At 47.9% G+C, this 26,563-nt stretch overlaps 1 protein-coding gene across 1 annotated transcript in view; it reads right to left on the bottom strand.

Moving 5' to 3' along the window:
• The window catches only part of CHSY1 (chondroitin sulfate synthase 1), a 70,875-nt gene extending 58,409 nt beyond the window's left edge, over nt 1-12,466 (bottom strand). Inside the window, exons 1-2 of the mRNA XM_040342318.1 lie at nt 11,764-12,466; nt 2,721-3,216 (exon numbers count right to left, since the gene is read on the bottom strand). Coding sequence (XP_040198252.1) covers nt 2,721-3,216; nt 11,764-12,110 — 843 coding nt within the window. The 5' untranslated portion in view covers nt 12,111-12,466. The remainder of the gene's footprint in view (nt 1-2,720; nt 3,217-11,763) is intronic.
• Between the last annotated feature and the right edge of the window lie 14,097 nt (nt 12,467-26,563).

Genomic DNA, 26,563 nt, shown 5'->3' with positions numbered 1-26,563 from the left:
TGATCAGCCATTTTTAGGTGTACCCGCCCCTCAGTTGTTATTACAACAGGTCCAGGAGCGACGTGGACCTCGCTGTAAGTGGCCAGTCGGCCTTGCTTGGCCTTCAGGCTCTTTTTTTTTTTTTTTAACATGCTCCAAGCCCACGGGTGGTAAGGAATGAGCCTGGATGCTGCGCATGCGCAGTGTACACCTGAAGAACAGCTGATCAAATTTGGAGATTTCCGTGGGCTTCGTCCGCGCAGTCGAGGCCAGACCCTATCCGATAGGGGAACTAGCTTGACAAGACACCGGCATCCCAATACCTTTGACAAAAATATATATAACCGTATTTATCGGCTTATAACGCGCACTTTTTTCCCCCTTAAAATCAGGGGGAAATCGTGTGTGCACGCCTTATAAGCCGATCCCCGCTGTCTGAGGGCCGCCGACAAAGACCCGAGTCGAGTGTACTGCGCGCGCGGCCACGCTCAGCTCTTCCCGCAGGCACGCGAGAGGAGCCGAACACACCGGAAATCCGGCTCTGCACAGCTTGACCGAGGCGCCAAACTCAGCGCCGGACAAGACAGCAGACGGACGCCGGACAAGACAGCAGACGGACGCCGGACAAGACAGCAGATGGACGCCGGACAAGGCTGGATGGACCCCGCGCAAGGCCGCAGACGGACGCCGACAGCAGACAGACACAGACAAGGCTGAGCATCCAAAATGTACGTTTTTGGACTAAACTTCCCTTCTAAGCTTGGGGTGCGCGTTATACGCCGATAAAGACGGTATATATAAAAAAATATTTATTTATATTTAAAAAAAATAAAATACTCTTTCCAGATTTTTTTTTTTTTTAAACACAGCAGAGATTACGATGGAGAGTCTCTACTGTCCTACCTAAAGGCCAGCTGGCCATCTTCACAGAAGCCAAACTTGCATTTTTTTTGTCGCCGAGCCATAAAACCCTTTTCTGTAGTGTAAAATGTAACTAGCGAGCATTGCCCTCGGCCTGGAAGCCGCACACAGCTCTCTAATTAGCTGCCTACAGCAGTAAGTCTCTTTATCCTTATGAGAGGATTTGTTCGTTCTCAGTGGAAAGGATGATCCATCTTCATATCTTATTCATTTCCTGCAGACTGGACTGGAAACAATGTCACAAGATATCAGTGTCTAAGTGCACATAGGTGAGCGCCCAACGAGAGCCGCTGACCCAATGTAATAGTATGTGAATATGCAAATATATAAAAAAAAAAAAAAAAAAAAAAAAAAAAAAAAAAAGAGAAGAGGCTTTGGGAGATTAAACCTTCCGGTGACCTCCAAGCACTTGTAATGAGCGATTTTTTTTTTCTAAGTGTGATTAAACGGCATTAAGTACCCACTTTCACAATCCATACCGACATCACAGCCTTTCTTCTGGGTAAACGCTGAAGGTTACACACCCAACCCCATTACACAAAACTGCCACACTAATCACAAAAGTTCAAACGCAATGGAACAAATCTCAGGTAGGCGATGATGAAAACATTCACACTTCAAAAATGTTATTTTCTGCGTTTCTAACCGTCACAGATAATCTGTGTCAACGCCTTGGGCTTTCATCTGACATCTGCGCCATTGCAAGAGCTCGGGGTGTACATTCCGATATTCGCTCAACAGGTCAGCAGCAGATCTGCAGAGAAAATCCCAGCGACAAAAAACATAGGAGATCGTCTACTCGAGTTGCCAAGGAGAAGTAGGCGCTCGGTACCTGGCAAAGCAAATGGTTAGCTTACAGTCCTGTTTACACCTTGCTTTTGCTTGGGGAGCTATGCCATAGACTTCTATGGAGGCTTTGAAGCATCACTAAAGCTACAAGGGGTATAATTCTTGAAGCAAAAGCAAGGTGTAAACCGGACTGTAAGCTAACCATTTATTTAGTAACAGCATTTATAGCTTTAACCACTTCAATACCGGGCACTTTCACTCCCTTCCCAGTAAAATTTTCAGCGTTGTCGCACATGACAATTGCGTGGTCATACAACATTGTACCCAAACTAAATTTTTTATAACTTCACTCCCACAAATAGAGCTTTCTTTTGGTAGCAATTGATCACCCCTGATCACTAAAAAAGTTACTCAAAATGGTTTTCTCCTTCACTGGACGGGCGCTGATGAGGCGGCACTAAGGTGACACTGTATGTAGAATTGATGGGCACTGATGGGTGTTACTGTTGGGCATTGATTGGCACTGAGATTTTTTGAGGGGGCACCGACTGGCAGCTGTTGGGCACATCTGATGGGGGCTGTGCTGAAAATCAATGTGCCTTTTTTTTTTAACACAGGATGGAACGCCACTTTAAAGTGTTACTAAACCCCGGAGCCTGCAGTCACTATATCTGGTCTCCCGCAGTACACAGAACGTGGAAATGCAATTATTTTAGTAAAAATAAACTGCTAAATACCTTTTTCTCATCAGCAGTATATAGCATTCTTGTGACGTCTATCAGTGTCTGGTTAAAGCTTTGTAGAAGGAGTTTTTAATTCTACCGACTGTCCTATGAAGCTGTGGGATCCCTGACCCTCTGTGTGAACAGTGCCGATTGGCCCTGTGCTGATCACATGCACCCTCCCCAAAAGATAAGAGGTGCACTTGCTTTTCAAATTTTAGATACTCTGCAGTCAGAGCCTGCACAGCACTAAAGTTCTTGAACAACCAAACCTTGCATGTTTTTATAACGTCCATCATCATCACTTACCTCATAAGACCAGACGCACTGCACTCCAGCAAACCTCCGAACACATCTGCCAATTTCAACATCCTCGTGGGTGGTGTACATGGATCGGAGACACTCCCCAATGTGTGGAACCATCCTCCGCAGGACCTCTCTGCTCATAATCACTCCGGGGCCACCCATGCAAAAGTTTTCTCCCGGCTCCAAGGCCAGTTTGCCCATCTCCTCCGTAGTGCCCAGGCCGGTCTGCCCCAAGAACAAAGGCTCGCTGCTGTTAAGGTTGCGCAGGAAGCTTTCCAGTCGGTCCGCTTTGATATAGACGTCGTCATCCGCCCTCATGAACCACTCGTACTGATCCAGATAGTGATCGTGCATATACTTCAACATCATGAAGGATTTCTTTTGGGGTGGATAGGAGTCGTCTACACCTTGGAGCGCTACAACAGGAATTGGTATTGATGTGTCTGAGCCCTCGCTTGAGAAGAACTCCACTTTTCCAGGGATGAACTGTGACCAGGTTCTGAAAGAAAACATAAAAATCGGATTTAGAACGTACATCCATCAGAAAAAAAAAAACTTTTGCAGAGTCAAGATTTTAACCACTTGCCTTCTGGGCACCTTCACCCCTTTCCTGCACATTGAATGACAATTGTATGGTCATGCAACACTGTACTCATTACATTTAAAAACACAATTGATAGACAAATAGAGCTTTCTTTTGGTGATATTTAATCACAGCTGGGTTTTTTTTCTTTCGTGTAGCAAAAAATAGACCAAAAATTGAGGGAAAAAAAAAAAAATGTATGCCAAAATTTTGTAAATAAGAAATTATTCGCCTTCACAGATGGACACTCATAGGCGGCACTAATGAGGCAGCACTGGTTACGAGTGTCCTGATCATCAATATAGATATCCCCTGTGTGGATTTGCCTGTTATGGGCTTTGCTCTCGCGCTGCCACCATGATTGGCTCTTTACCCAATCTTTGATCAGCCGTGTCCAAAGGAGGCAGCGATCAGATGCGTGCCACAGGGGGTCTGCAGACTGCACGAGTACGTCACATGATAGCCTCCCAGCAAAGTGCGACTGCTCTGTAGCCGTCGTTCAGCTATAGTGCGGGTCTAAATAAAAAATAAATAAATGATATTATATCACACACACACACACACACACACACACACACACACACACACACAATAGGGCCGAAACAACTAATCGATTATGAAAATCGATAACAATTTTCAAAATCGATCGGCCAGTAACATAATGGGGTTAAAAAACTAAAATTAGCCTTTTATAGTACAAAAAAGCAAATCGCTACTGTAAATATTACTTTCACCGTCCCACAGCAAAAAAAAAAAAATGAACCCCTTACAGTAGCGATTATTTGCTCTTTTTGTACTTATTTTAGTTTTTTTAACCCCATTATGTTACTAAACATCTCAGGCCCGGGTCCACACCTCTGTTTTTTGGTGCTTTTTGCAGAAACACATTACAGTTCAGTTACACGTTTTCCCATGGGACACGTTTTTAAAAAAATTTTAAAATGCTTTTTTTTTTTTTAAGGCTATTATACGATTAATCGAAACAATAATCGGCCAACTAATCGATTATGAAAATAATCGTTAGTTGCAGCCCTACTTGAGAATAAGCCGACACCAATAAGCCGAGGCACCTAATTTTACCACAAAAAAAATGGGAAAACTTCACTCAAGAATAAGCCGAGGGTGTCCATGCCTAGACGTTTAACTAATAGAAGGGGTGCCTGGCTTTGAAAAAAAAAAACAAAAAAAAAAACAAGGTGCTCCCCGGCCGTAGGTCCCCCAGACAGCAAACTTTGCACACAGAGGAGAACTGGGGCTACACGTATGCCAAGTTTGGGGTCCATGGGACCTACGGCCAGCACGGCATCCCCAAAGTTTGGGAGATTAGGTGCAAAAAGGTGACTCGAGTATAAGCCGAGGGGGGGCATTTTCAGCACGAAAAAAAAAACAAAAAACACACACACACACACATCTTACACTGGACCCCCTCAATCCTACCCCACCCACCACCGCTGCATCAGTGTTAAACAGGTACCCGCTGTCGGACACCGCTTCACCGGTCCAGGGATTTGCAATCCCTGTGGCTTAAGATCCTATCAGCATGTACAAACAAAATGCACTGGTCAGCACCGTCAGAGGGCACTGACCAATCGAAATCAGTCTAGCCCGTCATGTCAGCGATGCGAGGAGGATCTCAAATGCCTGGGCCTGGAGAAGCTGCATACAGAAGGTTTTTTCAACCATCTGCCTTTACAACTACTTTAGATGGGCTGTGCAGGAGGCATGAGCTTGTGTTTGGTCCAACCTGGAAGTCAGCCATCTTTCCTGGGCCATATCATGTAAATGGGGGGGGGGGGGGGTCACGAGCATTTTTTCCCCCCTTCATAATTCCTTTTTGACCAGAATCCTGATTATGTCACCTTCTTGTGAAAAACTGACATTTTTTTTTCTCACAGCTGAATGACGACCTCCTCAAGGCGGCTTCCTGCTGCATTAGTCACCAACGTATAGACATACTGAACATATCAGGACTTTACTCTGACCCAGAAACAAAGAATGAGCTCTTTACATTGTACGTCATAATACCTGTGGGTATAGGAGCGGGCATATGGGATCGTTTGGTTGAACTGGATGGACTTGTGTCTTTTTTCCAACCTATGTAACCTTTCCTGCATTTACAATCCGGCATGCTTGAGCGCAGCGCACTTTAAGGCTGCATAATGCAACAGCCTTGGAATTGAGAGCCAGTTTAGGAATTCACAGGCCTAGAGTGGGGGGGGGGGGGGTGGAGCGCACTTGTACTACCAGAAAAGCTCGCTCTTCTAGGTAAAACGGTTATAGAAACAACATTCTTCAAAGGCCAAAACGTTACTCGTCACAGTCAATGTTCTGTAGAGAGTGCCAACAGAGACTAGTCACATTGAGTGCAAACCAGAATATAGAATCCAGGCATGGGCCGAGATAATGGGATTGTATGCGAGGAGAAGTACAGGAAAGTTTGTTTGGCCGCACTTCTATGGATCACAGGAGTGTAGTTCCTTCTTCACTCCTGTGACTAGTTTTCAGCAGACAGCGGGCTGACATCTGATGTCACAGAGCCGGTCCAGGCAAGATCGCGACAATGGAGTCGGGGATCCGCCCACATGACTGGACCGGTGTTCCATCAGAAATCGGCGACTCAGATTAGGTAACGGAAGTGATGTTTGGTCAGCTGCGCCAATGCGTCCACCGCTACCAGGTTTGCTCATCTGAAACTAGCAGTCAGAAGAAGCGGCAGCGGACATCTTACTACACCCAGCTACATCTACAATTTCAGAATAATTTTAGCAATAAAGTGAGCGTATATAAAATATAGTATATTGACATCTGTGACGCCGTTTGGATGTGTAATTTTGAAAGGAGGTGGATTCCCAGCACCAAGGTGGTGGCAGAGGCCATGTTGGCACACCCAGCACTAAGAAGGTGGCAGAGGCCATGTTGGCACACCCAGCACTAAGAAGGTGGCAGAAGGCCATGTTGCTACTCCCAGCACTAAGAAGGTGGCAGAGGCCATGTTGGTACACCCCGCACTGCTCAGCGCTAAACCTTTAGCCCAGGGATCCTCAAACTACCCCCCTCCAGCTGTTCCGGGACTACACATCCCATGAGGCATTGTAAAACTCTTGACATTCACAGACATGACTAGGCATGATGGGAATTGTAGTTCCTGAACAGCTGGAGGGCCGTAGTTTGAAGACCCATGCTTTAGCCTTTCAAAATTTAACATCCAAACAGCATCACAGATGCCAATATAGTATATTGATATGCGCTCAGCTTATTGCCAAAAATTCTCTGAAATTCAAAACATAGCTGGGTATAGCAAGATGTCCACTGCCTTTTTGTCACTGCAGGGGTTTTGTCAGATGCACAAACCTGGTAGCAGTGGACACATGCGCAGGTGACGGAACGTCACTTCCGTTCCCTAAACGGACAGGTTGCCGCTTCTGATGGCACACCGACACCCGGCTCAACCTCAACAAGCCACTGAGAGCCTAAGCCGACCGTTCACCGCTCCCTCCACAGCCCAGCTCTCCACTCACAGTACTCTGAGAACCGAGTGATCGGCAGTGTTTAATCGCTCAGTTCTCAGTGCTAGAGAGGCACCAGGGGAACCGATGCAGCATCCACCTAGACAAGTATGAAAATAAATGCATGTATATTCCATACTACTTTTAGGCCCCATTAACACGAGGCGGACTCCGTTCCTACGGAGTCCACCTGCTCCCGCCAGCTCAGCGGGAGATCAGTCCGCAGAGCCAACGGATGACAAGCTCCTCTCTGCTCACTGAGCGAGGAGGGGCTTGTCGGGCGCCGCTGTCTCCTTTGGAGCGATCTGATGAAAATGGACAGCATGTCCGTTTTCATCAGATCTTACCCGATCAGATCCGCATGGACGGATGGGGCCGTGCCCCCCCCCCCCATACATCTGTTTTTAGTGGAAAGGGTCAGATGTCAGCGGACATGTCTCCGCTGACATCCAACGCTCCATAGGACTGCATGGAGCAGCCGCTTAGGTCCGCCGTCAAAACTGACAGGCGGACCCGAACGGTCCGTCGTGTGAATGAGGCCGTAAACATTTGAGTTGTTTAAAATTGCAGCAAGAAAAGTTATATTTTGCCGCCGAGGGTTCAACCCCCCCCCCCCCCCTACTTTCACACAGGAGTTTAGCGCCTCTCATGCCTCCCCAGTGTGAAAGCCCGAGTGCTTTCACATTGGGGGTGGTGCGCTTGCAGGAGGGAGGTCCTGCAAGCCGCATCTTTGGTGGCGGTGCGGAGGCTGCGCATACATCGCTCCTAAAAACGCCCTGCCATTGAAATGAACAGGCAGCGCTGCCGAAAGCCTGACGAAGAGGCACGCATGCCTCGAACGCGTGCACCGCCCCGTGACCTAACCCGGAAGTGACGTCTCGCTGTTTGCTCTCCACGGCTGCGTTCCACCACGCCGGTCTACTGCGTCCCTGCATTCCCCTGCCACACCAGCGCTGGATTACCATCCGGGGATCCCCAGATACTCCGCACCTGGCTTCAGCCCGCGGATCGCCCACTATGCTGACTGCCTGAGCACAAGTCCATCTGGCAAGATCTACACAGCGGAACTCATGTACCCCGGAAGCAAGCCACAGATGGCACTCTTATTCCCTTTGCCAGTACCCCCTGCAGTCTTGTGAGTATTCCCTCATAAGAATTGTTGTCTACTTTGTTTCTCTAATAAATTTTATACTACGCTTAGAGGGCGCCGCTTTTTTTTCCTTTTAGCGCTGCCGAAATGCCTGAAAATCGATTCAGCAGCGCCACAACACAGACGCTTTTAACCCTTTCCATGGCCTCTAGCGGCGAGTTAAAAGCACCAGGCAAAATGCTATGCTAAAACAACGGTAAAAATCGCCACTAAACGCACCTCTGTCCCAGTGTGAACGTAGCCCAAGAGCCCTGTCATACACAAAAAAAAAAGCGCTTGAAAAGCTCACGAAAACCAATTTTTTATTAAAATCAGTTAATGCTTTCACACTGGGGCCTGGCAGGTAAAAAAAAAAAAAAAACTCTTGCAAGCTTTTTAGGAGTGCAAAAAAAAAAAATTAAACAAAACAAAGAAAAGCCCCTCCCCAATGAAATGAATGGGAAGCGCTTCAAAAGCACATGAAAATGGTTCTTAAAGCAGTTTGAGTCACCCTAGAAAAAAATTATAAATCTACCGCTAGCGCTGCAAAAGCGCTCGCTAATTTTATGGGCAGGGGTTGTAAAGCTCCTCTAATGGCCCGGATTATGGAGACGTTGGTGTCTGGGTTTAGGTTGTGTCAGTCGGGAAGATTGGCATCTACAATGTGTGGGCAGAGACATGAAAGCACCCGGGTGATAGAAGACAAGCAGAGACGACAATGAGATCCAAGGAGATTATTTGTATGTAGAGGACGCCGCCAACGTTTCTATTCATACTGATCTCCATCACAACAAACACCATCCTGATAATAGAAGTGTGTATAGATAGCATTGCCCCCAGCTACAGATATCCGGGCACCCCCTGGGGGGAGGGGAGGGGGGTATTTACCATTCCTGTGATTAGAATACAATTAGAGGCTGGGACCGGCAAACAATGGAAATGATTGGATCAATGTTATAAAATGCTGTGTAAACGGTTGGCACTATATAAACCCCGTATAATAATAATATCATCATCATTAATAGGCGTGCTGAGAATTGCTGGAATGGAGATGACATTTCCCACAAAGATCTCCCGGATTACAGCCTCTAATTGGCTCCCATTTACAAGCACACAATCTAATTGACGAATCGTATTCCTATAAATCAGACAATAAATCAAACTCCATAAAACGTTGTGCCAGCAGAAGCCGAGCACATGGCGGGGGAGGGGCTTCCAGCCACAAGCATCACATCCTAGGAGATCTACACCCCACGCCCCCTAATACAAGGCAGGGAGTAGTGTAGCGGTAGGTATACAGTAGGTAGGTTTCACCTAAAGGCAGCCACCACCCGAGTCTTCCGATACGTCTATTAGGCATCCACTGCCCGGGTGTGTAGGTACTTCTATGTATAGGGAGGGGGGTGGGATTAGAGGTAGGCGACACCTGTAGGTGCCCACAGCCTGGGTATGTAGGTACTTCTGTGAATGGGGGGGTAGGTACACAGTAGGTAGTGCTCACCTGTAGGGGGCCACAGCCTGGGTATGTAGGTACTTCTATGTATATGGGGGTATAGATGGGGGATGTAGGTAGGTCTCACCTGTAGGCAGCCACCACCTGGGTATGGAGGTACGTCTATGTATTGGGGGTTATAGATAAGTCTCACCTGTAAGTAGGCGGCCACTGCCCAGGTATGTAGGTACTTCTGTGTATATGTGGGGAAGGGGTAGGTAGGTCTCACCTGTAGGCAGCCACAGCTCAGGTATGTAGGGGTTGCTATGTATGTTGGGGGTAATAGATGAGGGGGTAGGCAAGTATAGGTAGGTCTCATCTGTAGGCCGCCATCGCCCAGGTATGAAGGTACTTCTGTGTATGGGGGGGTACAGATGGGGTAGGTCTCACCTGTAGGCACTTCTATGTATAGGGGGTATAGATGGGCATGTGGGTAGAGACACAATAGGTAGGTCTCACCTGTAGGCACTTGTATGTATGGCGGGGATATAGATGGGGGGTGTAGGGTGGTAGGTAGGTACACAGGTAGGTCCCACCCGTAGGCACTTCTATGTATGGGGGTATATAGATGGGGTAGGTACACGTAGGTAGGTCTTACCTGTAGGCACTTCTATGTATGGAGGGTTATAGATGGGGGGTAGTTAGGTCTCACCTGTAGGCACTTCTATATATAGGGGGGGGTATAGATGGGGGTGTAGGTACACAGTAAGTAGGTCTCACCTGTAGGCAGCCACTGCCCAGGTATGAAGGTACTTCTATGTATGGGGGGGGTAATAGATGGGGTAGTTGGGTACACAGTAGGTATAGGTAGGTAGGTCTGACCTGTAGGCACTTATATGCATGTCTGGTATAGAGGGTGGTAGGTACACATAGGTAGGTCTCACCTGTAGGCACTTCTATGTATATAGGTGGGTATAGATGGGAGTGTAAGGTGGTAGGCAAGTACACAATAAGTAGGTCTCATTTGTGGGCAGCCACTGCCCAGGTATGAAGGTACTTCTGTGTATGGAGGGGGTAGGTACACAATAGGTAGGTCTCACCTGTAGGCACTTCTATGTGTGGGGGGAGGGTATGGATGAGGGTAGGTAGGTACACAGTAGGTAGGTCTCACCTGTGGGCAGCCACAGTATGAAGGCACAGATGTGGGTGAAGGGTGGTAGGTCTGTAGGCACTTCTATGTATGAGGGAAATGTAGATGGGGGTAGGCAAGTACACAGTAGGTAGTTCTCACCTGTGGGCACTTCTATGTATGGGGATATAGATGGGGGTGTAGAGTGATAGGTAGGTACACAGTAGGTAGGTCTCACCTGTGGGCACTTCTATGTATGGGGGATATAGATGGGGATGATAGGTAGGTGCACAATAGGTAGGTCTCACCTGTGGGCACTTCTATGTATTGGGGGTATAGATGGGGATGATAGGTAGGTCTCACCTGTGGGCACTTCTATGTATGGGGGGGGGATATAGATGGGGATGATAGGTAGGTGCACAGTAGATAGGTCTCACCTGTAGGCACTTCTATGTATGGGGGGTATAGATGGGGGGTATAGATGGGGATGATAGGTAGGTAGACAGTAGGTAGATCTCACCTGTGGGCACTTCTATGTATGGGGGGGGGAATATAGATGGGCATGATAGGTAGGTACACAGTAGGTAGGTCTCACCTGTGGGCACTTCTATGTATGGGGGGTATAGATAGGGATAGGTAGGTACACAGTAAGTAGGTCTCACCTGCAGGCACTTCTATGTACAGGGGGGTATAGATAGGGATGATAGGTAGGTACACAGTAGGTAGGTCTCACCTGCGGGCACTTCTATGTATGGGGGGTATAGATGGGCATGGTAGGTGCACAGTAGGTAGGTCTCACCTGTGGGCACTTCTATGTATGGGGGGGTATAGATGGGCATGATAGGTAGGTGCACAGTAGGTAGGTCTCACCTGTGGGCACTTCTATGTATGGGGGGTATAGATGGGCATGGTAGGTGCACAGTAGGTAGGTCTCACCTGTGGGCACTTCTATGTATGGGGGGGTATAGATAGGGATAGGTAGGTACACAGTAGGTAGGTCTCACCTGTGGGCACTTCTATGTATGGGGGGGATAGGTAGGTACACAGTAGGTAGGTCTCACCTGTGGGCACTTCTATGTATGGGGGGGGGGTATAGATAGGGATAGGTAGGTACACAGTAGGTAGGTCTCACCTGCGGGCACTTCTATGTATGGGGGTATAGATAGGGATAGGTAGGTACACAGTAGGTAGGTCTCACCTGTGGGCACTTCTATGTATGGGGGGGGGTATAGATAGGGATAGGTAGGTAACAGTAGGTAGGTCTCACCTGTGGGCGGCCACAGCCCGGGTATGAAGGTACTTCTGGGCTGTCATAACCCCGACATAGAGGAAGCTCCGGTCCCGGGGGATGTCCTCCTCCTCCTCGGTGTCCCCCGGTTCCGGGGCCCGGGATCCGATGTACGGTAGTTGGAGGAGATCGCTCCGGCTCCCGGCCGGCACCCCGCAGCCTCCCCCGGCCTGTCCTCCCCCCCGGAGCCCTCCTCCTCCGCCTCCTCTCCGGCCGTAGCGGTGGATCTCGGCGGCCCGGGGGAGGATGAGTCGGGAGGCGAGGAGGAAGCCGAGGACCAGTCCGAGGAGGACGCTGAGCCACGACCGGCGGCTCCGGCCGGCCATACCGGGGAGGGGGGGAAGTGCAGTGCCGCCGGCAGCAGCTGCAGGGGGGGAGGGGGCCCCTATATACAGGGCGGACACCGCCGGAGTCCCCACCGCTACCGGGAATTCACACCGAGGAGAAATCACCGCCGGCCCATCCAGCCGCGCCACTCTCCGTCATAGAGCGGGGACACCCCACCGCCGCCGCTCTCCTCTGTCTTCTTCTCCGTCCGCTCTGACAACCCGCCGCCACCGTCCCTTCTCCGCTCTTCTCCGGCCTGTGTCACGGATCACACCCCCTCATCTCCCGGCCTCAGCTCCGCTCCTCACCCGCACCGCGGCTCTATATGAGGCGCAACACAGACACAGCCAGGGATTGAACCCGCCCGGCACCCGTCCGACCCCTCTCATTGGCCGAGAGTCAAAGACCCCTCCTCTCCCGCCAACTCACGTGACCTGTGAGAGGAGCAAAACTTTCACCGCTGTCTCCTCACAGAGCTCAGTGCTGAGAGTGCCGTACAGGGAGACGGCGGGGAGTGTCGTGCTGCGGTTACCTGGGGCAACGGAGCACGTGACACTGCCACAGAAGTGGTGTCCATAGCAACCAGTCATTACCTCACAATCCCTTTTTATACATAATCCCCCATAATAAACAATATAATCACTACTATACCCTATATATATATATATATATATATATATATATATATATATATATATATATATATATATATATATAACATCCCATAATACTTTGCACATATGATACAACTAGTCTCCGACAACTCCTACGGCACGTCCCCAGTCTCCGACAACTCCTACGACACGTCCCCAGTCTCCGACATCTACGGCACGTCCCCAGTCTCCGACAACAAATATAGCGTGTCCCCAGTCTCCGACAACTCCTACGGCGTGTCCCCAGTCTCCAGCAACTCCTACAGCATGTCCCCAGTATCCAACAACTCCTACAGCATGTCCCCAGTCTCCGACAACTCATACGGCGTGTCCCCAGCCTCCGACAACTCCTACGGCGTGTCCCCAGTCTCCAACAACAAATACGGCGTGTCCCCAGTCTCCAACAACTCCTACGGCGTGTCCCCAGTCTCCAACAACAAATACGGCGTGTCCCCAGTCTCCAACAACTCCTACGGCGTGTCCCCAGTCTCCGACAACTCCTACGGCATGTCCCCAGTCTCCAACAACTCCTACGGCATGTCCCCAGTCTCCAACAACTCCTACAGTGTGTCCCCAGTCTCCGGCAACTCCTACGGCGTGTCCCCAGTCTCCAGCAACTCCTACGGCACGTCCCCAGTCTCCAACAACTATGGCGTGTCCCCAGTCTCCAGCAACTCCTACGGCGTGTCCCCAGTCTCCAACAACTCCTACGGCGTGTCCCCAGTCTCCGACAACTCCTACAGAATGTCCCCAGTCTCCGACAACTCATACGGCGTGTGCCCAGTCTGCGACAACTCCTACGGCGTGTCCCCAGTCTCCAACAACTCCTACGGCGTGTCCCCAGTCTCCAACAACTCCTACGGCGTGTCCCCAGTCTCCAACAACTCCTACAGAATGTCCCCAGTCTCCAGCAACTCCTACAGCATGTCCCCAGTCTCCAACAACTCCTACAGAATGTCCCCAGTCTCCAACATCTCCTACGGCGTGTCCCCAGTCTCCGACAACTCCTACAGTGTGTCCTCAGTCTCCGACAACTCCTACAGCGTGTCCCCAGTCTCCGACAACTCCTACAGAATGTCCCCAGTCTCCATCAACTCCTACAGCATGTCCCCAGTCTCTAACAACTCCTACGGCGTGTCCCCAGTCTCCAACAACTCCTACAGCGTGTCCCCAGTCTCCAACAACTCCTACAGCATGTCCCCAGTCTCCGACAACATTGATGGGTGCTGGTGAAGCTGAATTTGATGGGTGCTTGTGAGGCTGCATTGATGGGCGCTGGTGAGGCTGCATTTGATGGGCGCTGGTGAGGCTGCATTTGATGGGGGCTGGTGAGGCTGCATTTGATGGGGGCTGGTGAGGCTGCATTTGATGGGGGCTGGTGAGGCTGCATTTGATGGGCGCTGGTGAGGCTGCATTGATGGGCGCTGGTGAGGCTGCATTTGATGGGGGCTGGTGAGGCTGCATTTGATGGGCGCTGGTGAGGCTGCATTGATGGGCGCTGGTGAGGATGAATTTGATGGGGGCTGGTGAGGATGAATTTGATGGGGGCTGGTGAGGATGAATTTGATGGGGGCTGGTGAGGCTGCATTGATGGGGGCTGGTGAGGCTGCATTGATGGGGGCTGGTGAGGCTGCATTGATGGGGGCTGGTGAGGATGAATTTGATGGGGGCTGGTGAGGCTGCATTGATGGGGGCTGGTGAGGCTGCATTGATGGGGGCTGGTGAGGCTGCATTTGATGGGGGCTGGTGAGGCTGCATTTGATGGGCGCTGGTGAGGCTGCACTCTATGGGGGCTGGTGAGGCTGCACTCGATGGGGGCTGGTGAGGCTGCATTGATGGGGGCTGGTGAGGCTGCATTGATGGGGGCTGGTGAGGATGAATTTGATGGGGGCTGGTGAGGCTGCATTGATGGGGGCTGGTGAGGCTGCATTGATGGGGGCTGGTGAGGCTGCATTTGATGGGGGCTGGTGAGGCTGCATTTGATGGGCGCTGGTGAGGCTGCACTCTATGGGGGCTGGTGAGGCTGCACTCGATGGGGGCTGGTGAGGCTGCATTGATGGGGGCTGGTGAGGCTGCATTGATGGGGGCTGGTGAGGCTGCATTGATGGGGGCTGGTGAGGCTGCATTGATGGGGGCTGGTGAGGCTGCATTGATGGGGGCTGGTGAGGTGCATTCCCGTTGTGCTCAGCGTATAGTATGCAAATTGCATACTAACGCCGATTCACAACGTTACGCGAGCCCTGAGTACGCAGTTTACGTCGTTTGCGTACGGCGGTTTTCGCATAAGGCTGCCCCTGCCGTCGATCCCGCGTCCCGAAATTTGAACTTTACGTAGTTTGCGTAAGTGAATCGTGAATGGCGCTGGACGCCAATCACGTTCACTTTGAAGCAAATGACGTCCTTGCGACGTCATTTGCCGCAATGCACGTCGGGAAAGTTTCCCGACGGAGCTTGCGCTCTACGATCGGCGCGGGAACGCGCGTAATTTAAATGATTCCCGCCACCTACGGGATCATTTAAATTGCACGCGCTTACGCCGGGCATTTTGCCGGAGCGCCCACGCAATTTACGGAGCTACTGCTCCGTGAATCGCGGGTAGCGCAGAAAATTTGCGGGGGCGCAGGGCAAAAACGGTGCCCTGCGCCTACGTAAAAAAAGCGCAAGGCTATCTGAATCTGGGCCATTATTATTATTATTGCACAATTGTTTTATTCTATGAGTGAGTGAGGGAAAAACTTATATAGCGCAACACATGCGAACTGAATCGCCTCTGTAAGATGTTTGCACACCTATTGTTGTAGATTTCTTCATTACGGCACGTAAAAATCTTAAACATACCCATCCCAAGCTGACCAACAAGGGCAACATAAGGCAAAGCAGAATTATAGGCTTGTCATAAGATGACTCAACAAGGACAGAAAAGGGAAACCCCTAGATCTCTGAGGCCCCCTTCTGGGGGTATGGTGTAATAACAACCCAGGAACAAAGACATTGCAACAAAAAAAAAAAGTCTTTGTTGGAGGTGAAAGGAATTCTTTGATCTGAAAACCTCAACAAGATCTTTATTATCTTCCAGATTAGACAATACAGGAGGGTGTAGAGGGCGTGGTAGGTACTTGTAATAACCTAATTATAATGAGGACCCCCTTCGTGTTTTAGAAAACACCATTATAGGTAATGGAATGAGTAGACGTGTAACATTGTTACCAGTGATTGGGATTATTCATCAAGAGAAAGTAATGAGGGGGAACCCAATTTTTTATATATTATATAAATATCTTATGCTGTGTATACTATACCTTATATGTACTGTGTATATCATACCTTATATACACATACTATACCATATATATTGTACCTTATACTGTATATACTATACCTTATATATACACTATACCTTATATGGAATATACTAAACCTTCTACTGTATATGCTATACCATATATACTAAACCTTATATTGTATATGCTACTTCATATATACTATATCTTATATATACACTGTACCTTATACGGGATATACTATACCTTATCTATGCATGATACTTTTTACTGTATACACTATACCTTAAACTGTAAATGCTATACCATATATATTATACCTTATATATACACACTATACTATATATATATATATATATATATATATATATATATATATATATATATATATACACACACACACACACACACACACATACAGTATAAAATATAGTATAGTGTATGTACTATACCATATACACTCTATAACCTATATATACACACTATACCTTATACTGTATTTACTATAAGTTATCTATACACTATACCATATATATATATATATATATATATATATATATATATATATATATATATATATATATATATATATATATATATATATCCTTATATAATACCTTATCCTATGTACACTATACCTTATACACTCTGGGCCAGATTCTCGTACATCGGCGTATCCTTGCGCGGACGTAACGTATCCGATTTACGTTATGCCTCCACAACTTAGACGGGCAAGTGCAGTATTCGCGAAGCACTTGCTCCGTAAGTTGCGGCGGCGTAGCGTAAATAGGCCGGCGTAAGCCCGCCTAATTCAAATGTGGGACAGGGGGGCGTGTTTTATGTTAATGTTATGTGACCCGACGTGATTGACGTTTTTCATGAACGGCGCATGCGCCGTCCGTAAACATATCCCAGTGCGCATTTTCAAAAACGCCGCAAGAACGTATTGGTTTTGACGTAAACGGAAATTACGTCCAGCCCCATTCACAGACGACTTGCGCAAACGACGTAAAAAATTCAAAATTCGACGCGGGAACGACGTCCATACTTAACATTGGTACGCCGCATGTACGCCACCATATAGCAGGGGTAACTTTACGCCGGGAAAAGCCTAACGTAAACGGCGTATCTGTACTGCGTCGGCCGGGCGTACGTTCGTGAATTGGCATATCTAGCTGATTTACATATTTCTAGACGTAAATCAGTGTACACGCCCCTAGCGGCCAGCGTAAATATGCAGTTACGATCCGACGGCGTAAGAGACTTACGCCGGTCGGATCTAATAGAAATCTATGCGTAACTGATTCTAAGAATCAGGCACATAGATACGACGGCACAACTCAGAGATACGCCGTCGTATCTCCTCTGAGAATCTGGCCCTCTATACCTTATACCGTATATACTATACCTTATACCTATTCACACTATACCTTATATACTCTAAAACTTATATATAAACACCATACCTTATACTGTATATACTATACCATATATATACACACACCGTACCATATATATTATACCTTATATACAAACCGCCCCATATATATTATACATTAAAATGTATATACCATATATATTATACCTTATACTGTTTATACTATACCTTATATATACATACACTATATACCATATATATTATGCCTTATATATACACTATACCATGTATTATACCTTATATATACACTATACCATGTATTATACCTTATACACTCTATACCTTATATATACACTATACAATATATACTAGGGATGCACAGATATTACATTTAATGGCTGAGTCTGAGTACCGATACTTTTTCTCAAGTACTTGCTGATACCAGTTTCCGATACCTATTTTTAGTGACATCTGTCTGGTTTTGGCAGCAGGATTTCAGCCCCCCCCCCCCCCCCCCGGGGTGACTTTGTTTGGCGGTTCAGATGCGATTCAGGTGCGAATTGTCAAGATGTACGACAATGAAAATCGTGATCCGTGCTTAAAAATCATACCAGACTCCTTTTAAAAAAAAACGCGCTGCGGCCTGGCGGGCACATGTGTGAACCGGCTTCGTTGAAAAGGCTGCAGGTTCACATGTCATTCGAATCGGATGTGGTTAAAAACCCATCCAAACCGCATATGTGTGAAGGGATCGGTTTTAGTATTGGGGCATTTGCACAAGAACAAGTATCAGTGCAATACTAGTATATACCACCCTGCACAGTGTCAATGCGCTTCGTGAAAGTCCCAGCATGTGTTCCGGGGTGTTGTGCTAATTAGGGGACATCAGTGACAATGAAACTAAATCAGATGTATGTAAACATGCAAAGTGCCTCCTGATTTAAAACCTGGGGGCTTATTTAAGGCTTCATGCACAGGGCAGAAAAAAAAATGCAGCTTTAAGGCCTCGTTCACACCCACAGGCAGTGAGGAGGTGTTGTATCGCTTCCTCAGTGCCTGCTTTAACTACTTAACCTCAGGAAGGTTCCCCCCCCTCCTGACCAGGCCATTTTGTTTGCGATACGGCACTGCGTTACTTTAACCACTTAAGCCCCAGACCTTTAGGCAGCTAAATGCCCAGGCCAGGTTTTGCGATTCGGCACTGCGTCGCTTCAACAGACAATTGCGTGGTCGTGCGACGTGGCTCCCGAACAAAATTGGCGTCCTTTTTTCCCCACAAATAGAGCTTTCTTTTGGTGGTATTTGATCACCTCTGCGTTTTTTATTTTTTGCGCTATAAACAAAAATAGAGCGACAGTTTTGAAAAAAATGCAATATTTTTTACTTTTTGCTCTAATAAATATCCCCCAAAAACATATATAAAAAAACATTTTTTTTCCTCAGTTTAGGCCGATACGTATTCTTCTACCTATTTTTGGTAAAAAAAAAATCGCAATAAGCGTTTATCGGTTGGTTTGCGCAAAATTTATAGCGTTTACAAAATAGGGGATAGTTTTATTGCATTTTTATAAAAAAAATTTTTTTTTACTACTAATGGCGGCGATCAGCGATTTTTTTCGTGACTGCGACATTATGGCGGACACTTCGGACAATTTTGACACATTTTTGGGACCATTGTCATTTTCACAGCAAAAAATGCATTTAAATTGCATTGTTTATTGTGAAAATGACAGTTGCAGTTTGGGAGTTAACCACAGGGGGCGCTGAAGGGGTTATGTTTCACCTAGTGTGTGTTTACAACTGTAGGGGGGTGTGGCTGTAGGAGTGACGTCATCGATTGTGTCCCTATAAAAAGGGATCACTCGATCGATACGCCGCCACAGTGAAGCACGGGGAAGAACCAAAAGAAAGCTCTATTTGTGGGAAAAAAAAGGACGCCAATTTTGTTTGGGAGCCACGTCGCACGACCGCGCAATTGTCAGTTAAAGCGACGCAGTGCCGAATCGCAAAAAGGGGCCGGGTCCTTTACCTGCATTTTGGTCCGGGTCTTAAGTGGTTAAAGACTTGTAATCATTTGATGAAGATTTATCATTTGTTAGTTCACTTTGCCACAAATCTGAAAAAAAAAATCTAAAGTTTTCGATTTGACCGATTCAAAATTCATTGATTCGAACGTTTTGAATCGAAAAAAAAAATAAAAAAACGGTAAATTTGAAAAATTCCAAATACGAATTGAATGAATCAACGGAATTTAACAAAACTAAATAAGAAAAAAAAGGGAAAGAAAAAAGAAAAGAAATAACCTAATGTAATCTAAACAAACTTTTTTTTTGGTCATCCACGCGTTTATATCTCTTACCTGAGGAGCCCCTGGGGGGGGGCTGGCAATCCCTGTAGTAGCCTCCATTGTGTGGCTCCTGTGCCGTCTGCCCCTCTGCACACTGACCACAGGGGGGCCTTCACTCGGCACCACCTCCTCCCAAACCTCTTGTCTTTTATTGTGTTGTAATTGAGCGATCTCCCTTTAATTGTGTAAATTGCTGTACAAACTGAAGGTATAAATTCTGCATAACAATAATAATGCATAAAAATGTGTGTTGGAAAAAAAAAAAAAAAACATGAAAATGGAAGCACGTCATTACATATACAGTACCTCACAAAAGTGAGTACGCCCCTCAAATTTTTAAAAAATCTTTTCTTTTATCTTTTGACAACACTGAAGAAATGACACTTTGTCACAATGTTGTGTAGTGAGTGTACAGCTTGTATAACAGTGTAAATTTGCTGTCCCCCTCAAAATAACTCAACACACAGCCATTCATGTCTAAACCGCTGGCAACAAAAGTGAGTACACCCCTGAGTGAAAACGTCCACATTGGGTACAAAGTGCCAATATTTTGTGTGGCCGCCATTATTTTCCAGCACTGCTTTAATCCTCTTGTGCATGGAGGTCACAGGTTCCCACTGGAGTCCTCTTCCCCTCCTCCATGATGACATCACAGAGCTGGTGGATGTTAGAGACCTTGCGCTCCTCCGCCTTCCATTTGAGGATGCCCCACAGATGATCAATAGGGTTTAGGTCTGGAGACACGCTTGGCCAGTCCATCACCTTTACCCTCAGCTTCTTTAGCAAGGCAGTGGTCATCTTGGAGGTGTGTTTGGGGTCGTTATCATGTTGGAATACTGCCCTGCGGTCCAGTCTCTGAAGGGAGGGGATCATGCTCTGCTTCAGTATGTCACAGTACATGTCGGCATTCATGGTTCCCTCAATGATCTGTAGCCCCCCAGTGCCGGCAGCACTCATGTAGCCCCAGACCATGACACTCCCACCACCATGCTTGACTGTAGGGAAGACACACTTGTCTTTGTACTCCTCACCTGGTTGCCGCCGCACACGCCTGACACCATCTGACACCAAATAAGTTTATCTTGGTCTTATCAGACCACAGGATATGGTTCCAGTATTCCATGTCCTTAGTCTGCTTGTCTTCAGAAAACTGTTTGTGGGCTTTCTTGTGCATCATCTTTAGAAGAGGCTTCCTTCTGGGACCACAGCCATGCAGACCAATTTAATGCAGTGTACGGCGTATGGTCTAAGCCAGGGGTGCCCACATGTGGCCCGCGAAGCCCTCTGATGTGGCCCGCGGCCTCCTGCTTTGAGATAGCAGGTTCGCAAGCCCAGATCGCAGGTTGCCGACCCGTGTGAAAGCAGCCTTAGGGCTCTTTCACACGTCCGTTCAGTTTTTCAGATCAGTTTTTTTTTCATCAGTTGATCCGTTTTTCCATCAGTTTTTCCATTAGTTTTTGCATCAGTTTTTTCATCCGTTTTTTTTTTTTTTTTGGGGTCTTTTTACATAGAAAAACGGATGTTAGCGGAATGGATGATAAACGGATCATCCGTTAACGTCCGTTTTTCGTCCGTTCCGTTTTTTAGACGGAAGAAAAATAGGGTTTTCTTCCGTCCAAAAAAACGGAACTGAACGCAGACGGATGCTAACGGACGCTAGCCCATAGGGAAGCATTGCGGTCCGTTAACGGACGTCCAAAAAACGGACAAACGGAACGGACGTGTGAAAGAGCCCTTAGGCCCATTTCACATGATCGGTTCAACCCACACAGACCCTCCATTCATCTCTATGTAGAGGCCGATGTAAACTGACTTGTGTCCATTTGCACCCACCTACCTCCAATCCCCCCCAAAAAAACAGGAGGGGATCTGGTTCGATTGGATGGGATACAGAGCAGACACAGATTCTGTCTTCCGTCCGCTCCACTTATTATGGCTCACGACCAGTTACCAAGTCGCTCATGTGGCCCTCGCTCTTCAAAAGGTTGGGAATCCCTGGTCTAAGCACTGACAGGCTGACAACCCCCCCCCCCCCTTCAACTTCTGCAGCAATGCTGGCAGCACTAAGTCTATTTCCCAAAGACAACCTCTGGATATGACGCTGAGCACGTGCACGTCAACTTCTTTGGTGGACCATGGCGAGGCCTGTTCTGAGTGGAACCCGTCCTGTTATACCGCTGTATGGTCTTGGCCACCGGGCTGCAGCTCAGTTTCAGGGACTTGGCAATCTTTTTATAGCCTAGGCCTTCTTTATGTAGAGCAACAATTATTATTTTTTTCAGATCCTCAGAGAGTTCTTTCCCATCAGGTGCCATGTTGACCTTCCAGTGACCAGTATGAGAGAGTGAGAGCGATAACACCAAATTTAACACACCTGCTCCCCATTCACACCTGAGACCTTGTAACACTAACGAGTCACATGACACCGGGAGGGAAAATGGCTAATTGGAGCCCAAGTTGGATATTTTCACTTAGGGGTGTACTCACTTGTGTTGCCAGCAGTTTAGACATTAATGGCTGTGTGTTGAGTTATTTTGAGGGGACAGCAAATATTACACTGTTATACAAGCTGCACACTCACTACACAACATTGTAGATACAAAGTGTCATTTCTTCAGTGTTGTCACATGAAAAGATTTACAGAAATGTGAGGGGTGTACTTACTTTTGGGAGATACTGTATAATATGGTGGGGAGATGCCACTGCTGGTGGACCCAAGACATAAAAAAAAAAAAAAAAAAAGAGGGGGGCCAACTTAGCCCACCAAGAACATGTTCAATGAGAATAGAATTTCTTTGGGCGGACGGAACCTCAATACACACGAGGATCCAGTGATATTTAAACATTACAACTGCCAGTTTTCCACATGTTGTCATGTTACAGCCAAAAACATAAATGTATTTTATGTGATAGACCAACACAAAGTGGCACATAATTGTGAAGTGGAAGGAAAATTATAAATGGTTTTCAATTTTTTTTACAAATAATTAAGTCAAAGTGTGTGTGTGGGGGGGGGGGGGGGCATTTGTATTCAGCCCCCTTTACTCTGATACCCCCAAATAAAATCGAGTGGAACCTATTGCCTTCAGAAGTCACATAATTAGTAGACAGAGTCCACCTGTGTGTCATTTAATCTCAGTATAAATACAGCTGTTCTGTGAAGCCCTCAGAGGTTTGTTAGAGAACATTAGTGAACAAACAGCATCATGAAGGCCGAAGAAAACACCAGACAGGTCAGGGATAAAGTTGTGGAGAAGTATAAAGCAGGGTTAGGTTATAGAAAAATATCCCAAGCTTTGAACATCTCACGGAGCTTCTGTTCAATCCATCATCTGAAAATGGAAAGAGTATGGCACAACTGCAAATCTACCAAGACATGACCGTCCACCTAAACTGACCGGGCCGGGCAAGGAGAGCATTCATCAGAGAAGCAGCCAAGAGGCCCATGGTAACTCTGGAGGAGCTGCAGAGATCCACAGATCAGGTGGGAGAATCTGTCCACAGGACAACTATTAGTGGTCTCTCCACAAATCTGCCCTTTATGGAAGAGTGACAAGAAGACAGACATTGGAGAAAGAAAGACATAAGAAGTCCTGTTTGCAGTTTGTGAGAAGCCATGTGGGGGAGGGGACACAGCAAACATGTGGAAGAAGGTGCTCTGGTCACATGAGACCATGATAATAGATAAAAGAGGTCTTCAGAGACTGCAGACATGATAAAAGAAACAGTCAGAGACTAGACACGTGCGGTTCGCTTCCTTCTAATTTAACATTTTGGCTGAATTTTTGTTTTTTCAGAAATTTGGATATATCTGAAGTTCCAAATTAGAATAGCACCGAATTTAAACGAATCCGAAATAACGATAAATACAAATTTTGACGAAATTCGATACGTTTTCGAATTCAAATATTTTTCCAATTTCCAAAAAGAATAAAATATTTTTTTTACTATTCTATTCCTTTATTTTCTATTCTATTTTATTCTCCTTAGAAATTGGAAAAACGTTTCGAATAGATCATAGTTCGAATAATTTGAATCGATTCAAAAACGAGATAAACAAATTAAACTAATTTAACTTAACAAATTTATGTACCGTATTTATGGGGGTATAGCGCGCTCCCGCGTATAGCGCACACCTCTAAAGTTGCAGCGGAATCCTGTACTTACAGTTTTGGTGTCTTGTGCGGCGGCCTCGTCGGGTCCGGCGTCCGTCTGCGGCTTCGGGTGTCCTCTTCGTCAGGTCCGGCGTCTTTCTGCGGCGTCCTCGCGTCCTCCCCGCTCGTTTCCCGTGCCGAGTTTGAATACTGCGCCGACATATACCGAGCGCAGTACACTCGGGTATAGTCGGGCAGGCTCGGCAACTCTCGCGCTGACGTCCTGTACGTCCAGGACGTGAGCACGGAAGGAGCCGAGACTGCCCGACTAAACACAAGTGTACTGCGCTCGGTATATGTCGGCGCAGTATTCAAACTCGGCACGGGAAAGCGGGTATCGGCGTATACCCACGATTTTGCCCTGATTTTCAGGGCAAAAAAGTGCGCGGTATACGCAGATAAATACGGTACATACCGAATCAAAACTAAACATATTTTTTAGTTCTGCACATGTCTATCATGGGTTACAGGCAGGATACAAGAGATGGTTAGAGACTGAGGACATGACACAAGAGATTAGAGGTCGACCGATATGGGTTTTTTCTCTGGCCGATGCCGATGCCGATATTTCGAAATCGGGGCAGCCGATGGCCGATATATGATGCCGATTTTTGCGGCCGATATTTTGGGCCGATTTTTGGATTGGGATGCATTGTGGAGGAGGATGGATGGTGCTGGGCGTGGGTGGGAGATGCGCTGTGGAGGGGGAAAGATGGTGCTGGCTGTGCGTGGGGGATGCATTGTGGAGGGGGATGGCTGGATGTTGCTGGCGGTGGATGTGTTGTGGAGGGGGATGGATGATGCTGGCCGTGGGTGGGGGATGCGTTGTGGAGGGGGATAGATGGATGGTGCTGGCCGTGGGTGGGAGATGCGTTGTGGAGGGGGATGGCTGGATGTTGCTGGCCGTGGAGGGGAAGAGATGGATGGTGCTGGCTGTGGATGGAGGGAAGGGGGTGGATTGATGGAGCTGGCCGTGGGTGGGGGATGCATTGTGGAGGGGGATGGATGGATGGAGCTGGCTGTGGGTGGGGGATGCATTGTGGAGGGGGATGGATGGATGGAGCTGGCCGTGGGTGGGGGATGCATTGTGGAGGGGAAGAGATGGATGGTGCTGGCTGTGGATGGAGGGAGGGGGGTGGATGGATGGTGCTGGCTGTGGATGGAGGGAGGGGGGTGGATGGATGGTGCTGGCTGTGGATGGAGGGAGGGGGGTGGATGGATGGTGCTGGCTGTGGATGGAGGGAGGGGGGTGGATGGATGGAGCTGGCTGTGGGTGATGCTTTGTAGAGAGGGGTGGATGGATGGAGCTGGCCGTGGGTGGGAGATGCTTTGTAGAGGGGGGTGGATGGATGGAGCTGGCCGTGGGTGGGAGATGCTTTGTAGAGGGGGGTGGATGGATGGAGCTGGCCGTGGGTGGGAGATGCTTTGTAGAGGGGGATGGATGGATGGAGCTGGCCGTGGGTGGGAGATGCTTTGTAGAGGGGGGTGGATGGATGGAGCTGGCCGTGGGTGGGAGATGCTTTGTAGAGGGGGGTGGATGGATGGAGCTGGCCGTGGGTGGGAGATGGATATATATAAAATGTGTGTGTATGTATACGAGTGTGTATACAGGAGAGGGGTGTGCTCTGACATGTACACACTGTTCCCTCCAGCACTGCCCATTGGATGACACCTGTGAGCTCTCACGTGAGTTGAGTACTATCACTAGAGAGCCGAGGCACCCATCATAGATAATATGAATACTGTACATTACCCCAGTATCAGGCTGCCAGCCTCCAGCAGCACGAGAAATGAATCCCTCAGCCACGCTGCTGGTAGCCTCAGCCTGCGCGCCGGCCCCGCCCCCCTACCTCGGCAGCTGCAGTAGTTGTCTGTGCGAAGAGATCACAAAAGCTTCCTGCATGCTGGGACGGTGGCGAGATTACTGAACATGGGCTCTAGGCTACGGCTGGAGCTGTAGCCTAGAGCCCATGTTCAGTAATCTCGCCACCGTCCCAGCATGCAGGAAGCATTACAAGTGTGATCTCCGCACAGACAACTACTGCAGCTGCTCGGGCTTGTGACATGTTTGCTTTCTGCTACAGCCCGCCGAGGTAAAGGGGGGGGGGGGCGGGGCCGGCGCGCAGACTACCAGCAGCGTGGCTGAGGGATTCATTTCTTGTGCCGCTGTAGGTGGAGCGGGACTTAGTGTGGCAGCCGAAAATCGGCCGATTTTTTTACAATAATCGGCCAATGCCGATCTCTTAAAAACGGTCAAATATCGGCCGATATATCGGCCGACCGATATATCGGTTGACCTCTACAAGAGGTGGTCAGAGATTGCGGACATGACGCAAGAGATGGTCAGAGACTGCAGACATGATGCAAAAGATGGTCAGAGACTGCAGACATGATGCAAGAGATGGTCAGAGACTGCAGACATGACACAAGAGATGGTCAGAGACTGCAGACATGACACAGGAGATAGTCAGAGACTGCAGACATGACGCAAGAGATGGTCAGAGACTGCAGACATGACACAGGAGATAGTCAGAGACTGCAGACATGATACAAGAGATGGTCAGAGACTGCAGACATGATACAGAAGATGGTCAGAGACTATGGATAAGAAACTATAGGTGATCAGAGACTGCAGACAT

This window comes from Rana temporaria, chromosome 3 (genome assembly GCF_905171775.1).
Source record: "Rana temporaria chromosome 3, aRanTem1.1, whole genome shotgun sequence".
Lineage (NCBI taxonomy): Eukaryota > Metazoa > Chordata > Amphibia > Anura > Ranidae > Rana > Rana temporaria.
This window is presented reverse-complemented; position numbering and strand designations above follow the sequence as displayed.